This window comes from Oncorhynchus kisutch, linkage group LG12, assembly GCF_002021735.2.
Source record: "Oncorhynchus kisutch isolate 150728-3 linkage group LG12, Okis_V2, whole genome shotgun sequence".
Taxonomy (NCBI): Eukaryota; Metazoa; Chordata; class Actinopteri; order Salmoniformes; family Salmonidae; genus Oncorhynchus; species Oncorhynchus kisutch.
The window spans coordinates 38,002,946-38,025,797 of NC_034185.2; the positions used below are offsets into that span (position 1 = coordinate 38,002,946).

Consider the following 22,852-nt stretch of genomic DNA (forward strand, 5'->3'; position numbering starts at 1 on the left):
ACACACACACCGAGGCGCACACACACACAGACACGACCGTTATAACAGCAGGCCTGGGGATCCACAGTGTTCGTGTTCTCTACAGGGGACAGAGACATCCAGAATCTTTAAACGTGAGAAACAAGCAGGGTTTCTATCACACCTGTCATGGCCCATAGCTAGCCTATATTATTAGCCCCTATAAATAAAAGCAACTATAAAACACCTGTCAAACCAAACAGACTAATGCTAATGGCTTAATATGGAATGACTCAACTATCAGCTAGACTCTGACATGATTGACTGAGTAAGTAGCCAACATTAAACACACAGAACAAATCCGATCCTAGAAGTGCCTTAGCGCCTCACCAAGACCAAGGCCCGATACACACGGCCTTTGAGGAGCTAGAACACTCTCCTCTCTATGGGCGACTAAGTCCACATCAGACATACTGCTGCTGCGGCCATTTTGATAGTCAGTGTGGCTCTGAGTTTTATCCCCCATTAGCTGTCTGAGTCACTGGCAGCTGTCTGTATGTGGTGTGGACGCGGTAATGAGGGAGGCAGAGGAAGATGATGAGACACAGCAGTGAGGAGGGTACAGAAGGGGAATACCGTCATCCTTCCTCCGATAGAGGAAGCGGGATAATGGGAAATGGAGAGAGGGAAATGACTGGTCTTTGAAACCACATTGTGCACGTACACGCACACACACACACACCGATGTCCCTAAACTAATTAGAGCATCATCGGGGAGCAGACCGGCAATGGGTCCAGGAAATGAGTCCCCTGCACATTATTCCATCTCACTCTACCGCCATCATTAGTATTAGTGAACGAACATTGACCATCAACCTATGTCAGTCTCATTTCCATTCTAACACTTTTATCATCATCTGTTTGCTTCTGTCTTGGCACTGATTGTCAGAGCAGTCAGTGCAGATAGATCATTGTTGATCTCTCCCTCTCTCTCTCTATATATGAAGTCATTAGTAATGTAGTAAAAAAAATCGCCACGGTTGTATATCAGGACATGATTTTTTGGCGATATATCGTATCGACAATATTGCAATATTATTTTTGCGCTAGTTGGCTGTGCCTGCCCCAATTCTCCAGTATTTTTCCTTCATCGCTCGTTCTCCATCATCTTTTTAAACAGGGAGCCAGCTTGTTTTCAGCACTTTTATTTCCATGACTGATCAAAACTTGTTTTCTCATGTCTCTCTCTTGTCCCTCCGCAGCAGACATACGGTGAGCAATATGTTTGGAACATCGAATCGCAATAAAATCACAGTATCGAATCACCAAACTGTGCATTTGCAAAGTATTCAGACTACTTGTCTTTTTCCACATGTTGTTAGGTTACAGCCTTATTCTAAAATTGATAACATTTCCGTCATCAATATACACACAATACCCCTAAATGACATAGCAAAAATGGGTTTTTAGATTTTTGGGCAAATGTATTAAAAAAAAACTGAAATATCACATTAAAATTGTATTTATTTTATTTAACCTTGATTTAACTAGGCAAGTCAGTTAAGAACAAATTCTTATTTACAATGTTGGCCTACAAAACACCAAAAGACCTCCTGCGGGGACGGGGGCTGGGATTAAAAAATAAATATATACACTGCTCAAAAAAATAAAGGGAACACTTAAACAACACAATGTAACTCCAAGTCAATCACACTTCTGTGAAATCAAACTGTCCACTTAGGAAGCAACACTGATTGACAATACATTTCACATGCTGTTGTGCAAATGGAATAGACAACAGGTGGAAATTATAGGCAATTAGCAAGACACCCCCAATAAAGGAGTGGTTCTGCAGGTGGTGAACACAGACCACTTCTCAGTTCTTATGCTTCCTGGCTGATGTTTTGGTCACTTTTGAATGCTGGCGGTGCTTTCACTCTAGTGGTAGCATGAGACGGAGTCTACAACCCACACAAGTGGCTCAGGTAGTGCAGCTCATCCAGGATGACACATCAATGCGAGCTGTGGCAAGAAGGTTTGCTGTGTCTGCATTTGCCAGAGAACAGATTGGCAAATTCGCCACTGGCGCCCTGTGCTCTTCACAGATGAAAGCAGGTTCACACTGAGCACATGTGACAGAGTCTGGAGACGCCGTGGAGAACGTTCTGCAGCCTGCAACATCCTCCAGCATGACCGGTCTGGCGGTGGGTCAGTCATGGTGTGGGGTGGCATTTCTTTGGGGGGCCGCACAGCCCTCCATGTGCTCGCTAGAGGTAGCCTGACTGCCATTAGGTACCGAGATGAGATCATCAGACCCCTTGTGAGACCATATGCTGGTGCGGTTGGCCCTGGGTTCCTCCTACTGCAAGACAATGCTAGACCTCATGTGGCTGGAGTGTGTCAGCAGTTCCTGAAAGAGGAAGGCATTGATGCTATGGACTGGCACACCCGTTCCCCAGACCTGAATCCAATTGAGCACATCTGGGACATCATGTCTCGCCCCATCCACCAACGCCACGTTGCACCACAGACTGTCCAAGAGTTGGCGGATGCTTTAGTCCAGGTCTGGGAGGAGATCCCTCAGGAGACCATCCGCAACCTCATCAGGAGCATGCCCAGGCGTTGTAGGGAGGTCATACAGGCACGTGGAGGCCACACACTACTGAGCTTCATTTTGACTTGTTTTAAGGACATTACATCAAAGTTGGATCAGCCTGTAGTGTGGTTTTCCACTTTATTTTTGAGTGTCACTCCAAATCCAGACCTCCATGGGTTGATAAATTTGATTTCCATTTATAATTTTTGTGTGATTTTGTTGTCAGCACATTCAACTATGTAAAGAAAAAAGTATTTAATAACAATATTTCATTCATTCAGATATAGGATGTGTTATTTTAGTGTTCCCTTTATTTTTTTGAAATACACCTGTATTTGGAGAGTTTCTCACATTCTTCTCTGTAGATCCTCTCAAGCTCTGCCAGGTTGGATGGGGAGCATCGCTGCACAGCTATTTTCAGGTCTCTGCAGAGATGTTCGATCGGGTTCAAGTCCGGGCTCTGGCTGGGCCATTCAAGGACATTCAGAGACTTGTCCCGAGGCCACTACTGCATTGTCTTGGCTGTGTGCTTAGGGTCGTTGTCCTGTTGGAAGGTGAACCTTCGCCCCAGTCTGAGAACCTGAGTGCTTTGGAGCAGGTTTTCATCAAGGATCTGTCTGTACTTTGCTCCAATTCATCTTTCCCTCGATCCTGACTAGTGTCCCACCCAGTCCCTGCTGCTGAAAAACATTCCCACAGCATGATGCTGCCACCACCATGCTTCACCATAGGGATGGTGCCAGGTTCCCTCCAGACGTGATGCTCGGCATTCAGGCCAAAGAGTTCAATCTTGGTTTCATCATAGTCAGAGTCCTTTAGGTGCCTTTTGGCAAACTCCAAGTGTGCTGTCATGTGTTCTTAACTGAGGAGTGGCTTCCGTCTGGCCACTCTACCATAGAAGCCTGATTGGTGGAGTGCTGCAGAGATGCTTGTCCTTCTGGAAGGTTCTCCCATCTCCACAGAGGAACTCTGGAGCTCTGTCAGAGTGACTATCGGGTTCTTGGTCACCTCCCTGACCAAGGCCCTTCTAAAAACCTGTCATTATGGGTTATTGTCATTATGGGTTATTATTTAACATTATGGGTTATTGTGTGTAGATTGATGAAAATAAAACTCATATTTAATACATTTTAGAATAAGGCTGTAACATACAAAAATGTGGAAAAAGTCAAGAGGTCTGAATACTTTCCAAAGGCACTGGACAAACAGAAAGGAAAAGGACTGCGAGTCGCAGTACATATATTATCGGCACACAACTATCGTGATGATTTCATATCGTGAGGTCTCTGGCAATTCCCAGCCACAGTGATCATGCCCTCACAGAGTACTTGGTCCCCATGGAACACTTTTTGAATGATTACCACATGACTTCAACATGTTTTTTTTCAAAACGACTTAATATCACTGCCAGGCAAACGAGGCAGAGAGGAAAAGCAGAGAAGCGAGGCAACAATATGGTCCAACATCAATGACCATCTCTCCCACTCAGTGTCTGTCTGTGCGTCATATGGTTGTGTTGGATACAACAAAGACGGACGTCACTTCAATACAGACAGACCATGCTGAGTGTCAAACTGTTAATAGCTATTCCTCTCACGTTGGAATTAGTATGCACTGCCCCGTCTTCACCATCTGCTGCGCTGTGGGGTTTAAGTGAGCTGAGAGCGGACTCTGGAAGAATCCTTCCCTGATTAGCATATTTAAGCGCGCGCGTGTGTGTGTGTGTGTCTGTGTGTGTGTGGGCGAGGCGCGTCTGCCATGTTAATCAACACAGACGTCCCCCGCAGGCCTTCTATTAGACAGCCTGAGCATCAGCTATTATAACACACACACAAACACACACACACACACACACACTCAGCTAACTCCAATGTAGACTACTACCAGCTTGTCTATAATTATGTTATTCTTAAATCATAATAAGGTTCATCACTGTTTTCTGAGCATCAAGTCGAGGTTTGGCCTTTTCAAAGGCTGGCTAATGATCACTTCTGTTAACTGTGATTAGATTAAAGAGAGAGATAAGCAAGTCAAACAGTGCCACCGTGGTCAGTTGCTTGACACTATTTAATATGTGAGATGTAAAGAAACCCACTCCTAAATGACCTACATCTCATAACACATAGATCATTAGCGTTGCTTGCCAGCTAATGTAATTCATTCTATTTCTATTCTACACTTGTAGCCTATCGGCAAATACCCAAAGTTAGCCATGCTAAGCTAGCTCTGTGGTTTATTTCGAGTTGGATATAAGTTGGTTGACAACTCAACTCAAATATCAACCAAAAACGTAATGGTGATCTCACGCGTTCTCCCTGTGGGTATTCATTAAATGTAACGGAGGTCACATATCAAGATCAAACAACTGTGTTCTTGCCTTTCTAACCTCTCCTAACAAACTTTCATTGAGATGTTAAAAATGGGTGAATGAACAGCTTGTCGGTTATGAACTAGATTCACCAGTAGCTTGGCAGAGATTCACTATAGCTCTCCACCCAGCCACCCAGTCTCCCAAAAGTCCTAGCAGGGTGGAGGGCCCATAGCTAGTAGAAGCACAGAAATACACACTAAGTTAATACACAGGGGAATGTAATTCCAAAGTAACCAGGCTGTCCTAGTTCCAAGGCTCAGTTAAAGATGCCCTTTGATGTTAGTGATGACGTTGTTTTCCCTCTGTGTTTATCCATGGAGGGATCCTCCTCACTGAAGACTGCATTAAAGGGATTCCTGATCGCTATCTCAACGTGTGTGTGTGTGTGTGTGTAACGGCCAGTCCTAGATTTGCCACCCCCCAGCTAACTGGCCTGATTGAGTTAGAGAGGGGAAACGTGGGAGGGAGGACACAGGGAGGGAGGACACACACACACACACACAGCAGACTGTCAGACTTTTGGTCGCCATGACAAAGTTGGTTAATGTGGTGGATCAATGAGGTGACTGTCTGTAGCTCTGATGACTAACACAATGAGTTATTATGACATACTGGGGATAGCCCTACTTATGTGTGTGTGTGTGTGTGTGTGTGCATGTGGCCTAACACAATGATTTATAAACGCCATTAAGAAGATGGCCTTACTCGTGTGTGTTTGTGTCTTAATGTCCCACGAGAGGACTGTCATTAGGGTAGGGTGGGCCACTAATCCCCATACGCACAGAGCTACAAGCCATAGATATAAGAGTTTCAGGCTAACCTTGTTTGAGATGCACTTATTCTGATAGCACCCAAAGTACAGCGACAACTACATTCTAGTTAGTTATCATTTTAATATGATGATTCATGTCAAGTTGTCAACATGGAGGATTAGTTGGAGGACAAGTTGGCAGTTGGCAATAAGTGGCAATGTTGTTGTTTTTTTAAGCACGGTACGTTTGAGTTTGCTTCTCACCTCGTCAAACCTGTCGAAGGAAGCTCCTTCCTGCATGAAGCCAGGCAGGTGCTTCTGCCAATTAAACTCATAGGACTTAGTCATGGCTGCTCACACCTGGAGGGAGCGAGAGAGGGGGAGGAGGACAGGGGGGTAGAGAGAGAGAGAGAGAGAGAGAGAGAGAGAGAGAGAGAGAGAGAGAGAGAGAGAGAGAGACATTGTGTTAAGACAGGTGGCCCACATGTCTCCTGGGCTGTTAAAATAAGTATGATTTATGCAAATTGCCTTTCTATGTAGTACTGGGAAAAACCTGACTCAGTCATAACGATGACTAAAATCAATCCGTCACACAGACATACACTACCCCCTGAGTCTACACACGTGTCGTTTTACCTCAGAGAGAACGACGCCAACTGTCTCAACACGGCGCTTCATATTGTATCATTATCGATACCGGCTCACAGAAATAGTCAACGATGGCATCCAACCTGAGAACGTTGGCCTGCGTATGTGAGTCTGTGTGTGTGAGAGCCTGAGAATGTGTGTATGTGTGTGGTGTGTTGCCCCCTAACACGTTGAACTCTTCCCAGAACTCTTCCCATCTATGAATGAACACTTTGTAACGTCGGTCACTGCATCAGTAATGACGGCCATATACAGATCAGACAGCAGACTCCGCCAAATATGTCTTTTCAGAAGGGCTGAGGTACGTAGGATACAGCACCTAGAGAAAGTATTGACTTGTCCCACATGTTCTTGTGTTACAGCCTGAATTCAAAATGGATTCAATTGAGCCGTTTTGTTAACGGCCTAAACACAATACCCCATAATGTCAAAGTGGAATTATGTTTTTATTTTTTTAAACAAATTAATTCAAATTGAAAAGCTGAAATGTCTTGAGCCAATATGTACTCAACCCCGTTGTTATGGCAAGCTTAAATAACTCCAGGAGAAAGAAATTGTAAAAAATAGTCACATACTAAGTTGTATGGACTCACTCTGTGTGTAACAATAATGTTTAACATTAGTTGTGAGTGACTACCTCATCTCTGTACCCCACACATACAAATATCTGTAAGGTCCCTCAGTCGAGCAAGGAATTTCTAACACAGATTCAACCACAAAGACCAGGGAGGTTTTCAAATGCCTTGCAAAGAAGGGCACCTATTGATAGATGGGTAAAAAAAAATATGACACTGAATATCTCTTTGAGCATGATGAAGTTATTAATTACACTTTAGATGGTGCATCAATACGCCCAGTCACTACAAAGGTACAGGCGTCCTTCCTAACTCAGTTGCCAGAGAGGAAGGAAACTGCTCATGGATTTCACCAAGAGGCCAAAGAATTCTGATTATTTTACTACCAAACACCTTCTACCACACAACTACTACCATAGATGTACTACCATACACATACTACCACCTACACTACACACCTAATACCACACACCCACTACCAAACACCTATCTACTACCACGCACCTACTACCACACACACACACACTACCACCTATAGCACACACCTACTACCACCTACTACCAAACACCTACTATCACACACATACTTCCACACACCTACAACCACCTACTGCCAAACACCTACTACCACACACATACTTCCCCCTACTACCACACACATACTACCACAGATCTACTACCACACACATACTACCACTTATACCACACACCTACAACCACCTACTGCCAAACACCTACTACCACACACATACTTCCCCCTACTACCACACACATACTACCACAGATCTACTACCACACACATACTACCACTTATACCACACACCTACAACCACCTACTGCCAAACACCTACTACCACACACATACTTCCCCCTACTACCACACACATACTACCACAGATCTACTACCACACACATACTACCACTTATACCACACACCTACTACCCCCTTCCACCAAATATCTACCACCTACTACCACATACCTACTACCCCATGCTACCATACACCTACTACCAAACACCTACTACCACACACCTACTACCACACACCTACTACCACACCACCTACTACCACACACTACCCCACACCTCCTACTACCACACACCTACTACCACACCTGTGTTGCGTTCAGTCATCCCAAAACTGGAGAAAGCAACCATGTAAAACAATGGACAGTTTGGCAATTGAATCAAACTCGCGCTGCAGTAATTTGTAGTAGAGGAAGTGGGTGTTTTGATGTAGAGCCTGTTGCTGTGTACTTAACATCAAACACAGAAACACCAGCACGCGCACCACACACACAAACACACACACAGCCCCTCTCCTTTCCAAATCCTGTCATGCACAGCTGGCTCTCTCTGTCTACCCCCCTTCTCTCATCTCCCCTCTCCCTCTCCCTCCGTCTCTCATCTCCCCTCTCCCTCCTTCTCTCATCTCCCCTCTCCCTCGTTCTGTCACTCCGCCTTTCTGTCTCATCAACATCCGGCTTCCCTCTTTTCCTCCTAGAGAGAAGAACAGACGCTGCAGTTATTCTGTGATCTGTACCATCTACACACACACACACCAACTGTATCCTTTATCAAAGCACACAGCACTTCTTATAGAAATAGACTCAACATGCACACACTTTCACTGAGAGACAGCACCATAGTGCCTTCAGAAAGTACTCATACCCCGTGACTTATTCCATATTGTGTTGTGTTACAGCCTCCTTTCAAAATTGATGAAATATATTTTCTTTCTCACCAAAGTGAAAACATTTATTTAAATTTTTTTGGCAAATGTATTTGGCATGTTTTGGAATATTTGTATTCTGTACAGGCTTCCTTCTTTTCACTCTGTCAATTAGGTTAGTATTGTAGAGTAACTACAATGTTGTTGATTCATCCTCAGTTCTCCTATCACAGCCATTCAAATCTGTAACTGTTTTAAAGTCACCATTGGCCTAATGGTGAAATCCATGAGCAGTTTCCTTCCTCTCCGGCAACTTAGTTAGGAAGGACGCCTGCATCTTTGTAGTGACTGGGCGTATTGATGCACCATCTAAAGTGTCAAAGGGATATTGAATATCTGCTACCCATCTACCAATAGGTGTCATTCTTTGCGAGGCATTGGAAAACCTCCCTGGTCTTTGTGGTTGAATCTGTCTTTGACATTCACTGTTCAACTGAGGGACCTTACTGATAATTGAATGCGTAGGGTACAGAGATGAGGTAGTCATTCAGAAATCATGTTAAACACTATTATTGCACACAGAGTGAGTCCATGCAACTTATTATGTGACTTGTTTAGCACATTAATACTCCTGAATGTATTTACGATTGCCATAACAAAGGGTTTGAATACATTTCAGCTTTTCATTTGTCAAAACCATAATTCCACTTTGAAATGATGGGGTATTGTGTGCAGGCCAGTGACACACAATCTCAATTGAATCCATTTTAAATTCAGGCTGGAACACAAGAACATGTGGGAAAAAGTCAAGGGGTGTGAATACTTTTTGAAACCACTGTAGGTCAACGTTTAGTTCATGGAATGGAGGTGTGGTATATTGTATATCTTAAATGTATGCCTACATCCCAGATCTCTCTGTTCAATATCAGTTACGCACCTCTCTGATTCAGAGGGGTTGGGTTAAATGCAGAAGGCACATTTCAGTTGAAGGCATTCAGTTGTACCACTGACTAGGTATCCCCCTTTCCCTTCTCCTTCTATACCAGTTGTCTGGGACAGGGATGTTGTTTCAATGTACAAATTCATAGGCAAGTTCTCTGCTTTTGGATGCTACTGAGCCTATGAAACCGGTCCGCAAAAACTCAGATTCCGTGTCATCAGATAAGACCTTGTGCTCCTCTGCTACTCTATCATAGTCTCTCTCTCTCTGCTACTCTATCATAGTCTCTCTCTCTCTGCTACTCTATCATAGTCTCTCTCTCTCTGCTACTCTAGCATAGCCTCTCTCTCTCTCTCTCTGCTACTCTATCATAGCCTCTCTCTCTCTCTGCTACTCTATCACAGTCTCTCGCTCTCTCTGCTACTCTATCAGAGCCTCTCTCTCTCTGCTACTCTATCAGAGCCTCTCTCTCTCTGCTACTCTATCAGAGCCTCTCTCTCTCTGCTACTCTATCAGAGCCTCTCTCTCTCTGCTACTCTATCATAGCCTCTCTCTCTCTGCTACTCTATCATAGTCTCTCTCTCTCTGCTACTCTATCATAGTCTCTCTCTCTCTCTGCTACTCTATCATAGTCTCTCTCTCTCTGCTACTATGATAGTCTCTCTCTCTCTGCTACTCTATCATAGTCTCTCTCTCTCTGCTACTCTATCATAGTCTCTCTCTCTCTGCTACTCTATCATAGTCTCTCTCTCTCTGCTACTCTATCAGAGCCTCTCTCTCTCTGTTACTCTATCAGAGCCTCTCTCTCTCTCTGCTACTCTATCAGAGCCTCTCTCTCTCTGCTACTCTATCATAGTCTCTCTCTCTCTGCTACTCTATCATAGTCTCTCTCTCTCTGCTACTCTATCAGAGCCTCTCTCTCTCTGCTACTCTATCAGAGCCTCTCTCTCTCTGCTACTCTATCAGAGCCTCTCTCTTGCACTGGCACATGTTCGTTTTCAGTGTCGTTCGATCTAGATATTTTTTTATCCCGCGCTGCTGAATTTCTTTCCTTCAAATGGACTTCATTCCCTTCTCTCACTTCCTTGGCTGCTCCTTCAAGAACCTCAAGGGGGGCTGGTCGTTTTACGTCTGTATGCACAGGGTGGGATGACGTCGGCTATGTCAACGATACAAAATGCACTCTCGAGTTCAGATGCATATTATGCAACAACAACACAAACGGACAACATGTCATCATCATTTGTATGGGGTACGGTGGTCATTTTGACTATCTTAGCCCACACAGCTACAAGAATGTATGGGGTACGGTGGTCATTTTGACTATCTTAGCCCACACAGCTACAAGAATGTATGGGGTACGGTGGTCATTTTGACTATCTTAGCCCACACAGCTACAAGAATGTATGGGGTACGGTGGTCATTTTGACTATCTTAGCCCACACAACTACAAGAATGTATGGGGTACGGTGGTCATTTTGACTATCTTAGCCCACACAGCTACAAGAATGTATGGGGTACGGTGGTCATTTTGACTATCTTAGCCCACACAGCTACAAGAATGTATGGGGTACGGTGGTCATTTTGACTATCTTAGCCCACACAGCTACAAGAATGTATGGGGTACGGTGGTCATTTTGACTATCTTAGCCCACACAGCTACAAGAACGTATGGGGTACGGTGGTCATTTTGACTATCTTAGCCCACAGCTACAAGAACGTATGGGGTACGGTGGTCATTTTGACTATCTTAGCCCACAGCTACAAGAATGTATGGGGTACGGTGGTCATTTTGACTATCTTAGCCCACACAGCTACAAGAATGCATTTTCATGCTAGGTTAGGACCTTCATTCGGTGGCTTATAGAGATCCCAACTGATGTACTAACACTGATCACACTTTATTAGTGTAGTAAGAGGAACAACCATGTCTACTAGCGCACACACACACACACACAGAGAGAGGGAGAGAGAGAGAGAGCGAGAGAGAGACACAGAGAGAGAGAGAGAGACACAGAGAGAGACACAGAGAGAGACAGAGAGAAGGTGGGCCACGCCAATCAAACACATCCGTCTACCATCTGTGATGTTCTACCAGGGGACCATATTGACAGATGCACACATCTTACCGGGGGGCTATATTGACAGTTGCACACTTCCAGTTGAGATCTGAGGCTCCAGACCAGCCGCACAGCCAAGGACAACACTGAATATTCATCAAGGAATATAACCTGCTGAATATCTATCAGAAAAGACTGAAAAACTCTTTAAGGTGTTGGTACTCACTTTAATATGACTGTTTGTTTTTGGATCCGGCACTCTTTAAGGTGTTGGTACTCACTTTAATATGACTGTTTGTTTTTGGATCCGGCACTCTTTAAGGTGTTGGTACTCACTTTAATATGACTGTTTGTTTTTGGATCTGGCACTCTTTAAGGTGTTGGTACTCACTTTAATATGACTGTTTGTTTTTGGATATGGCACTCTTTAAGGTGTTGGTACTCACTTTAATATGACTGTTTGTTTTTGGATATGGCACTCTTTAAGGTGTTGGTACTCACTTTAATATGACTGTTTGTTTTTGGATATGGCACTCTTTAAGGTGTTGGTACTCACTTTAATATGACTGTTTGTTTTTGGATATGGCACTCTTTAAGGTGTTGGTACTCACTTTAATATGACTGTTTGTTTTTGGATCCGGCACTCTTAAGATGTTGGTACTCAAACAGCAGAAAATCTGAGATACCTGTTCTCTGCATCAGTTAGTCAACCACTGACTATTCTAAACCAACATCCTCTACTCCATATAACAACAATCCCCCACCATCCATCCGCACGTTCTCCTCCTAAACACGTGAGCTGTAGAACAGAGCGCCCTGGCAGTGCCAACCCCTGGCGAACCCCTGCTTGGTGAACTCTGACAGTGAGATAATTACGTTAGATAACTCTACCGTCCCACAGGCTGGGGGCTCCCCTGTCACTAGGCACAGTCTAATACGGCTGCTAGGGTAACACCCAGCGGAACACTCCTCACCTCATAAACCCAAATTAACTGCCCGGTGACGAGCCAACAGGGCGCTGCAGCACTGGGGTGGCACGGGGACACGGAAACTAGGAGGGACTAACTAAACCAACACACAGGGCTACCTAGGACGGAAGGTATCCTAGAGGTTAGAAAGGCTGGCCAAGTGGTGGCACGAGGGGTGGCACGAGGACAGCTATGGGGATACCACACACTCCACGCACTCTTGCACAGAGGTGGCACAGGTTACAGCTGGCACACAGAGGTGGCATGGGGACATGAGGTCAGGGAAACCTCATACCTGCCTGGCCCAACTGAAGTAGGATAACCTAACTAATGCCCTCAAACTGTTCAGGAGACACGAGGTGAAGACTGACCAAGGTCGTCGCTGACTGGAAGCCCAGCAAATCGAAAACACTAAAAATGGACATCTGATTGAAGTATGTGGAGTGACTTCTTTTTCACTCTGATATTTTACTCTGCACCTTTACTTAGCCCAACAGTCAATTTGCAGAAAATCACAATGTGAGGACACAAGGTACAAGAAAAAGATAAAAGGGTGTTTTATAATCAAACGGCATCCGGTGGCATTTTGGGAAACCGCAAAACGAATGAAGGGTGGTGCTGATGCTCTTGAATAAAAGACGAGAGAACAGACGAGACAAGGCCATGATGAACAGAAGGGACAAAAATAGCATTTGAGAGGAGATTGAAAGGAGATTGAAAGTAAACAAGGTTGTTTAATATGGAGGATGAAAGCCTTCAGTGGTAGCTCTAAACCAGGTCCTGACAGTCCCAATCCATCACTAGAGGTTTAAGTCTGATTACAACCAGACGGAGGTTTCAAATACTATTTGAAACCATTTCAGATACTTCAGCTTGGCTTGATTGGCTTTATTGAGCTTGCCAGGCGCAACGGACAAATACAACAGTCGCAAAAGTGCAAACCCAGCCTGAAACGCTCAAAGTACTTCAACGATTTCTAATAGTACATGAACCCAGGTCTGATTCCTCAGCACAATGAGAACCGTGACCCCTCCTGACCCTGATACTTAACCCACTAATACCCTGACCCCTGATCTCTGACCCTATCCTGTGTCTGCTTATCATCTTGAAGTTCAGTCGATCTGCGTTCGACCGAGGCTGCGTTTACACAGGCAGCCCAATTCTGATCTTTTGCCAATAACGTTTCAGGCACAATGGCAATCTGATCCAATAAAGACCAACATCCACAAAGTAATAACTCAAGTCTATAACAATATGTCATGTCAATAACTCACGTTCAAACTCATGTGTCTGGACCACTTTTCCCAGCCTGTCAATTGAACCCACAGACATGATTGGAAAAGTAAATAACCCTGTAGCCAATCAGAATGCATAGACACTGGCAAGGTCAAACAAAAATTGGTGGAAAATAATTCAAAGGCAATGCTAGAGTCAACAGCAACAATCAGCATTTAATATGATGCATTAAGTGTTCAGGGGCAGGGAAACCCCAAACAGCAGTAAATCAATCAACAGCTATGATCTATTGTTACCTACATGCACCGCTGATCAAAGGTAAACTACTGGTTAAATCATCAGGGGTCACAAAATGACCCCATACTACTGTGCTGGCCTGGTTACGCATCCATCACCATAGTTACTGGGACCATGCTGTAAAAGACAATGTGATAACACGTCAAATGGGTATAATATGTCAGTACCCGCATACCAACACAAGGGCAGCCTTAGCAACGGAAGAGTCATAGAAGAACACCTAGTAGGAGACTATTCTCTTTGAAAAGGAGCTTGCAGCCAGTGTTGGCAATTTCGACATTTTGTCTCTATATTTAGTGAGTTTTCAGAGCCCTCCCTTATGAAAAAAGATTGCAGTCAGAGTGCAGTATAGCTGCAGTTCACTTTAGTATAAGGTCTGATTTTGTAAGGGGCGCCAGTGACTTTTATTGGTAGAAGAGGCTAGTGGCAAATTCAGCTACTTCTCAGGCCGTCTTGGCAGAGTTTTGACAAAAGAGAGTTTCTATGGTTTTGATATCATTTAGAGACTTTACCCACTCAATTATGCTGCAAACGAGGTTGGGAGAAGCTGTCTGTGCTACAGAAGCCACGGCAACGCGGCACACACAGACAGAGAAGCACAGGGGGGGGGGGGGGGGGGGGGGCGCGGTTGTGATGTCGTCGTGGCAATGGCAGAACGTCATCCAGTGACTTCTAGAGACTAATCAAGGAACCAGCCAATAGTGGAAAAACTGTTGGCAACACTGCTTGCAGCTTTTATGGTCACATCTTTGACTAACCATCTTTTCTCTTTGGGAAATATTTGATTAGTAAGACTAAGATATTAGCATAGCGCGATAGTCTACTTTATGTTATAAGACAGATGCATCCAGTAATACTGTATACCAATAACTACCAGGTACTAGGCTACCTCGCTGAGCTGGATGACACCGTCTTAGATCGGGAATCAATAAAAACGGATCGAACAACACTCAAATAGACTTTCAGAAACATGTTGCACCTCAGAGAGAGAACAAGAGAGAGACAGAGACAGAGAGAGAGAGACAGAGAGACAGAGAGAGAACAAGAGAGAGACAGAGACAGACAGAGAGAGAACAAGAGAGACAGAGAGAGACAGAGACAGACAGAGAGAGACAGAGAGAGAACAAGAGAGAGAACAAGAGAGAGACAGAGAGAGAACAAGAGAGAGAACAAGAGAGACAGAGAGACAGAGAGAACAAGAGAGAGACAGAGACAGAGAGAGAACAAGAGAGAGACAGAGAGAGACAGAGAGAGACAGAGACAGAGAGAGAGACAGAACAAGAGAGAGACAGAGACAGAGAGAGAACAAGAGAGAGACAGAGAGAGAGAGAACAAGAGAGAGACAGAGAGAGACAGAGAGAGAGAGAGACAGAGACAGACAGAGACAGAGACAGAACAAGAGAGCGACAGAGACAGAACAAGAGAGCGACAGAGACAGACAGAGACAGAACAAGAGAGAGACAGAGGGACAAAGAACGATAGAAGTAAATCAAATCAAATTTGACTTGTCATAAGCGCCGATTACGACAGGTGTAGACGTTACCGTGAAATGCTTACTTACGAGCCTTTTCCCAACCATGCAGAGTTAAAAATCAAGGACAATGTGCAAAAAAAGGAAATAGTGACACAATAAAATAAGAAGAATATATACAAGGAGTCCTGGTACCAAGTCAATGTGCAGGGGTACGAGGTAGTGGAGGAAGTATGTAAATGTACGTAGGGGTAGAAGTGACTCGGCAATCAAGATAGATAAACAGAGTAGCAGCAGAGCATGTGAAAGAGTGTGAAAGTGTGTCTATGTGTGAGTGGGTGCGTGTGGCGTCAATATGCATGTGTGTGTTAGTGTCAGTATTTGTGAGTGTGTGGGTTGAGTCCAGTGAGCGTGCGTAGAGCCGGTGCAAGTCAGCGCAATTTTAAAAAAAGGGATCAATGCAAATAGTCCGGGTGGCCATTTGATGGCCGGGTGGCCAATTGAAACTGTTCAGGAGTCTGATGGCTTGTGGGTAGAAGCTGTTCAGGAGCCTTTTGGCCTTTCGGTCCCAGATGTGGTGCTCTGATACCGCTGGTGCCGTGCGGTAGCAGAGAGAACAGTCTATGACTTGGGTGGCTGGATTCTTTGACCATTTTTAGGGCCTTCCTCTGACACCGCCTGGTACAGATCTCCTGGATGAGAAGGGAGCTTGGCCCCAGTGATGTACAGGTACAGATGTTGCCGAGGGGCCTTTGGGCCCGCGATAGCCCCCATCTCTCTCTTTACGCGAACAGCCTACCCAACCCATTGGAGAGCAGAGCGAAGCAGAGAACTATGTCGTACGGACATTTGTCCATTTTGATTAACAGGACCGCTAGTCTGACAGAAGCTCAGCTTAAGGAAAGCAGATCACAGCCCTAAAGGCTGGCTGATGACAGGCCATCCCACCGGGGACAACCGGACACACACAATACAAAATGCTGCTTTCTCCCATCGACACAACCCCCAAAAAAGGAAGATTGCTGAGGAGACATTCTCTTTAAGCAATTACAGAAGCAGAGATCCAGGGCTCCGAGACCACTGCACCACACTACCCTGACATCCTCTCAACAGCATCCAAATGGCACCCTATTTCCCTGTGGAGTGGACTACTTCAATAGTAGACCACTATATAGGCCATACGGCGCCATGCGTGACACAGCCCATCTCTCAAAGGTTTCTCCTGGCTACATCTGCAATGTGCCGCAGCAGCTCTCCCACCCTCTGCAACAGCCTCCATACAATCTTCCATTATAACTATCCAACCTCACCCTCTGACTGAGGTCTGGTTAAAGCAGTGAACTCAGCCAGGACCCCATGTAATGTCAGGTCACGGAGCTAAAATACCGTTTACGAGGCTGCACAGAAAACCAATCACATTTCATTGCAGTAGCATGTCCCACAGCCGTACAGCTGACTGCAACAATACCGCATATTTTCAAGGATGGGATTATGCAGTAACATTCTACAATATAATCATACCAGTTTTGCTCGCTATTCGCTCGCAGTAAAATCACACACACACACACACACAACATTACCAAGTGTTCTTCTGAATTCCACCTGGGGCTTCCACCTGCCTACACTGACACAATGTTCTACACAAAGGTGTTTAATGATTTAGAACCCCTCCCCTGGCTACCTACACACACACAAACAGACGCACACACACCTCCCTGATCCGGGTCCTGCTCCTTCCTGTGTCTCTCACTGTTCCATCACTGTTCCCCTGAGATCTGGCACGGGAGGTTTGTGTATGTGTATGTGTGTGTGTGTGTGTGTGTGTGTTTGTGTGCGCGCGTATCCTGGTTAGCGGTTGCCCTTGGCAGAGGTGGTAAACTAGAAACGCTGTTTAGCTAAACCAACAGAGAGAGAGAATTGAGGTGTGTTCTATTTACACACACACACATACACACACACACACACACACACTCCTCCTCGCCTATAGGGCAGAAACTTAAGCCGGAAGCACCCGTGGTAAGGGCTGTTCAATGTTGGTCTGACCAATCGGAATCTATGCTTCAAGACTGTTTTGATCAGGCAGTACTGGGAAATGTTCAGGTCGCCCCCTGGGAACAGTGTTGACCTATACACTGTTGACCTATACACTGAGTATGGTCACAGCAACACAATAACACGATTACTGTGAATAGTCCGTATAATATAATAGTTTGATTTAAACGTTTGCAAGAAGATTTCCCTAATAATCCTGTTTACATGGACACATCTGAAATCAGTATTCCTGATGGGACTCGGATAAATGCAGAAAAATCGCCAGTCAAAATAAACAAACATTCTACCACAACGACCAGCTATTTTTGTGATGCCAATTTGATTCAGAGTTCAGACGTATGAAGTTAGAAAACTATTTCTAACAATCATACTTTCCGTTTTTCCCCCCAAGCCCGCCTCACTCGCGCAAAAGAAGGAAGCTCGTGCTGCTCGTGCTTACACATGCGTAGATCAAATACACTGCTGCAACTCCCATTAAGGTGTTTACATGTCCTAATCATTTTAAAGATTAGTCAGAAATTAAGGTGTTTATATGTCCTAATCATTTTAAAGATTAGTCAGAAATTAAGGTGTTTTAATCCGAGTACGCTGACTTGGATTATGACCTAAGATAAGCATACTCGGCCTTTTGCCAAAATCTGTTTAATTTTGAATTATTAGTGTGCGTGTAAAACGTACTCACTGACCCGGTGACTGGGTTCATCAGGAACTGCATAGAGGATGTGGTTCCTACTGTGAGGATTATAACTGATCCAAACCAAAAAACCCGTGGATCGATGGCAGCATTCGCGCAAAATTGAAATCGCGAACCACTACATTTAACCACGGCAAGTTGACTGGGAACACGGGACTTATGACCTCCGTAAGGCAATCAAAGAGGCAAATTAAATTACAGGGACAAAGTGGAGTCGTAATTCAACGGATCCGACACGAGACGTATGTGGCAGGGACTCCAGACAATCAGGGATTGTAAAGGGAAAGCCAGCCACGTCGCGGACACCGACGACTCACTCCTGGATGATCTAAACACCTTCTTCGCCCGCTTCGAGGAAAACAACACCAAGCCACCAACGTGGGCCCCCGCCACTCACAAGGACAGTGTGCTCCCGATCTCCATGGTAGACATGAGTAATACATTCAAGCGTGTTAACCTTCACAAGGGTGCCGGCATTTCAAGCCGCATCGTCAGTCATCACTAGCCGGCCTCCGCCCAGTACCCTGCCCTGAACCTTAAGACACTGTCACTAGCCCACTATCACCGGTACTCTACCCTGAGCATTAGACGTAACCATTAGAGACCTCTGCCTTGTATGTACATGTACTTATGTACATAGTCATTGAACCCTGGTCACTTGCAAAATGTTTACATGCCGTTTCATTACTTTATATGCGTCTACTGTATTCTAGTCATGGCTCATCCTATACACACCTTTTCTATTCATATACTGTCCACACTGTCTATACACACCATGTATATACATTTATATGTATGGCGCTTGCAATGCCAGGGTTGTGGGTTCGATTCCCACGGGGGACCAGTCCGAAAAAAGTATGACAATGTATGCACTCACTACTGCAAGCGCCTGCTAAATGACTCAAATGTCAAATATAAATGTTCATGTCAATATTTATATTCCAGACTGATATTGCTCATTCTGATATGTCTTAATTTCTTGTTATTTATTTTGGATTGTGTGTGTATTGTCATCGTGTTGTTAGATATTGCTGCACTGTTGGAGGTAGAAACATAAGCATTTCCCTGCACCTGCAATAACATCTAAAAAACGGTGTATGAGACCAATAAACGTTGATTTGATTGAATGTTTACATTGTTTTTTCCCCACTTTATACACTGAGTGAACAAAACATTAAGAACACCTTCCTACTATCGAGTTGAACCCCCCCCCCCCCCCCCCCTTCAAACCCTCAAAACAGCCTCCATTTGTCAGGAGGAAGGACTCTACAAGGTGTCGAAAGCGTTCCACAGGGATGCTGGCCCATGTTGCGCATGAAAAACCCAGCAGCATTGCAGTTCTTGACACAAACCAGTGTGCCTGGCACCTACTACCATACTCCATTCAAAAAGGTACTTAAATCTTTTGTCTTGTCCATTCACCCTCTGAATGTCACACATGCACAATCCTTGATTTAACAGGTGACATATACATAAGAGATCATAGCGTTCACCTGGACTCACCTGGTCAGTCTGTCATGGAGAGAGCAGGTGTTCTTAATGTTTTGTACATTCAGTGTATGTACTGCGCCTTCGGAAAATAAATTCATCCAGAGAGATTGCTCTTGGATTGATGTTACGGTGCTATTTGGGTTAATTGTCCCCCCCCCCCCCCCCCATTTCGAGATGTATTATAAACTTTGATTTGATTTGACACACAGAAGAACATGCTGCCTATAAAGTGTCAATCTTCAACAAACGCCTCCTTATAATTCACACTTTATAATTCAGTCTTTATAAAAGTCACTCTTTATAATTCACTATGCCAGTATTTTCACTGTGTCTGTTCCTATCAAAAAAACAAAACAAATCTTTCTATTCGAAAAACACAAGGACATGACAGATTAAAGTGGGCATCGGATACAGTATGTGAAATTACATTATAATAAAGGAGATCAGACCGAATCCCATTACGGTTGAGGTTAATGATTCCCCTGGAAATCAGGCAACATCCCACCATAACATGCCCATGTTTACCAAGACAGTAAGTAGCCATTCATTCAGCAGGAAACTAGGGGGGGAGAGAGGCCTGCAGAGGGATACACTAGTTTTATGGCTCCCATAGCACATGATTGAAATAACCCTCAAATCAATGGTGTGTTTGTGTATGCATGCATGTTAAATCGAGTTAAGAAGAGCAAACACACGAGATCCAGTGTGCACTGGGAGTGTGTGTGTGTGCGTTCGTGTGTGCGTGTTTACCTAGTGCAGCTTCACGTTACTGAGACCGATCCAACCTGTAAGACACCTAGGCACAGATCTAGGATCAAATCCTAACCTTCACCATTATGTGGAAAACACTCAATTGAACTTAAGTCAATGTCTGGGTGATCTAAGGCCCATGTGGCAAATGGAGAGAAACCGGCTCAGATTAGCTATGATAGGCCTACATTTGATGCTTATCAAGTCAAACAAGAGAGAAGGGAGGTGAGGGAGCGAAGGAGAGAAGAGGAGCAGAGGAGTAGGAAGAGGTGAGCTGTGAAAATTCATCCCTCTGAGCTCACATCAATTACTCCACATTTCAGCTCCTCTCCTCAGTGTGTGTCATCTGAGGTTTCTCTGATCCCTCCGTCTCTCTCTGTGTGTGTGTGTGTGTGTGTCCCGCAGGGCTCCGGCTTACAGTAAGGGGGACTGGAGAAAGGAGAGCTCTTAATAGGACTGTGATACAGAGCTAATATGAGACTCTTTACACGAGGCCCATTCCACCTAGAGAGGATACAGAGGCCCATAGGACAGATATTACATTTAGAAACCACAGGAGCAACACAAAAAAGGTATCGCTACTTCGGCGTTAGCCTTTCAACCTGTTCTTTACATAGCCAAGTATCTTGCAGTTTGATTCCATCATTTGTGACGGAAACTTGCAGTCTTCCAGTCACACACGCTGACCATGGTGGCCATACTGCTGCTGACTCACACACACACTTAGCCCGAGAAAAGGCTATTTGCCAGTAGACTCAAGAGACAAAGGAAGCAGATGAACTTGTAAAAACATTACCTTCACATCTCTCTCCCTCCCTTCGCCCTCTCTCTCTCGCTTGCTCCCTCCCTCCCTTCGCCCTCTCTCTCTCGCTTGCTCCCTCCCTCCCTTCGCCCTCTCTCTCTCGCTTGCTCCTCCCTCCCTTCGCCCTCTCTCTCTCGCTTGCTCCCTCCCTCCCTTCGCCCTCTCTCTCTTTATCTCTCTTTGAGTTCTATATATAGCAGTTCATTTTCAGCCCAGCAAAATGGAGTTAAACAAAGGACTTAACACATCACCTAATGGATGGGGCTCCCCCTTATACACTACCCTCCACCAAATGATGTACAGTACAGCATGTAGTGCATTTCTAAGTGCTCCAGTACAGTCATGCATTTGAGTCTGCATGCTAAAGCTCCACCTCCAACAAACAGAGGTCTCTCTGATAGTGGCGGAAGGAGGGGGAGGAGATGGGAGGGTTCCCCCAGGCTATCAGCATATAAGAAGGCTGCAGTACAGTGTGTGTGGGTGTGTTATTTACAGGGCTGAAGCACAGGGAGTTCCTTATTTATTTTATTTTATTTTTCACCTTTATTTAACCAGGTAGGCCAGTTGGGAACAAGTTCTCATTTACAACTGTGACCTGGCCAAGATAAAGCAAAGCAGTGTGAACAGACAACAACACAGTTACACATAAACAAACGTAGTCAATAACACAATAGAAAAACGGATGTACAGTGGGCAGATGTAGAAGAGGAGGGAGGTAAAGGCAATAAATAGGCCATAGAGGCCAAATAATTACAATTTAGCATTAATACTAGAGTGATAGATGTGCAGATGATGATGTGCAAGTAGATATACTGGGGTGCAAAAGAGCAAGAGGATAATAACAATATGGGGATGAGGTAGTTGGGTGTGCTATTTACAGATTGGCTGTGTACAGGTACAGTGATCGGTAAGCTGCTCTAACAGCAGCTGCTTAAAGTTAGAGAGGGAGATATAAGACTCCAGCTTATAGAGAGAGAGAGAGAGAGGGTGAGAGAGAGAGAGAGAGAGAGAGACAGAGAGAGGGCGAGAGAGAGAGAGCGAGAGGGCGAGAGAGAGAGAGGGGCGAGAGAGAGAGAGAGCGAGAGGGCGAGAGAGAGAGGGTGAGAGAGAGAGAGAGAGAGAGACAGAGAGAGGGCGAGAGAGAGAGAGAGCGAGAGGGCGAGAGAGAGAGAGGGCGAGAGAGAGAGAGGGCGAGAGAGGGCGAGAGAGAGAGAGGGCGAGAGAGAGAAGAGAGAGAGAGAGAGAGAGAGAGAGAGAGAGAGAGAGAGAGAGAGAGAGAGAGAGAGCGAGAGGGCGAGAGAGAGAGAGGGCGAGAGAGAGAGAGAGCGAGAGGGCGAGAGAGAGAGAGGGCGAGAGAGAGAGGGTGAGAGAGAGAGAGAGAGAGAAGACAGAGAGAGGGCGAGAGAGAGAGAGAGAGAGAGAGAGAGAGAGGGTGTGAGAGAGAGAGAGAGAGAGAGAGGAGAGAGAGAGAGAGAGAGGGCGAGAGAGAGAGAGGGCGAGAGAGAGAGAGAGCGAGAGGG

General features: G+C 45.0%; 1 protein-coding gene across 1 annotated transcript in view; it reads right to left on the reverse strand.

Annotated features, from left to right (window-relative positions):
* LOC109900392 (1-phosphatidylinositol 4,5-bisphosphate phosphodiesterase beta-4) overlaps positions 1 to 22,852 on the reverse strand; it is a 162,647-nt gene that overhangs the window by 58,416 nt on the left and 81,379 nt on the right. Inside the window, 1 exon segment of the mRNA XM_031837514.1 lies at positions 5,941 to 6,036. Within this exon segment, the coding sequence (XP_031693374.1) occupies positions 5,941 to 6,024 (84 nt within the window). The 5' untranslated portion in view covers positions 6,025 to 6,036.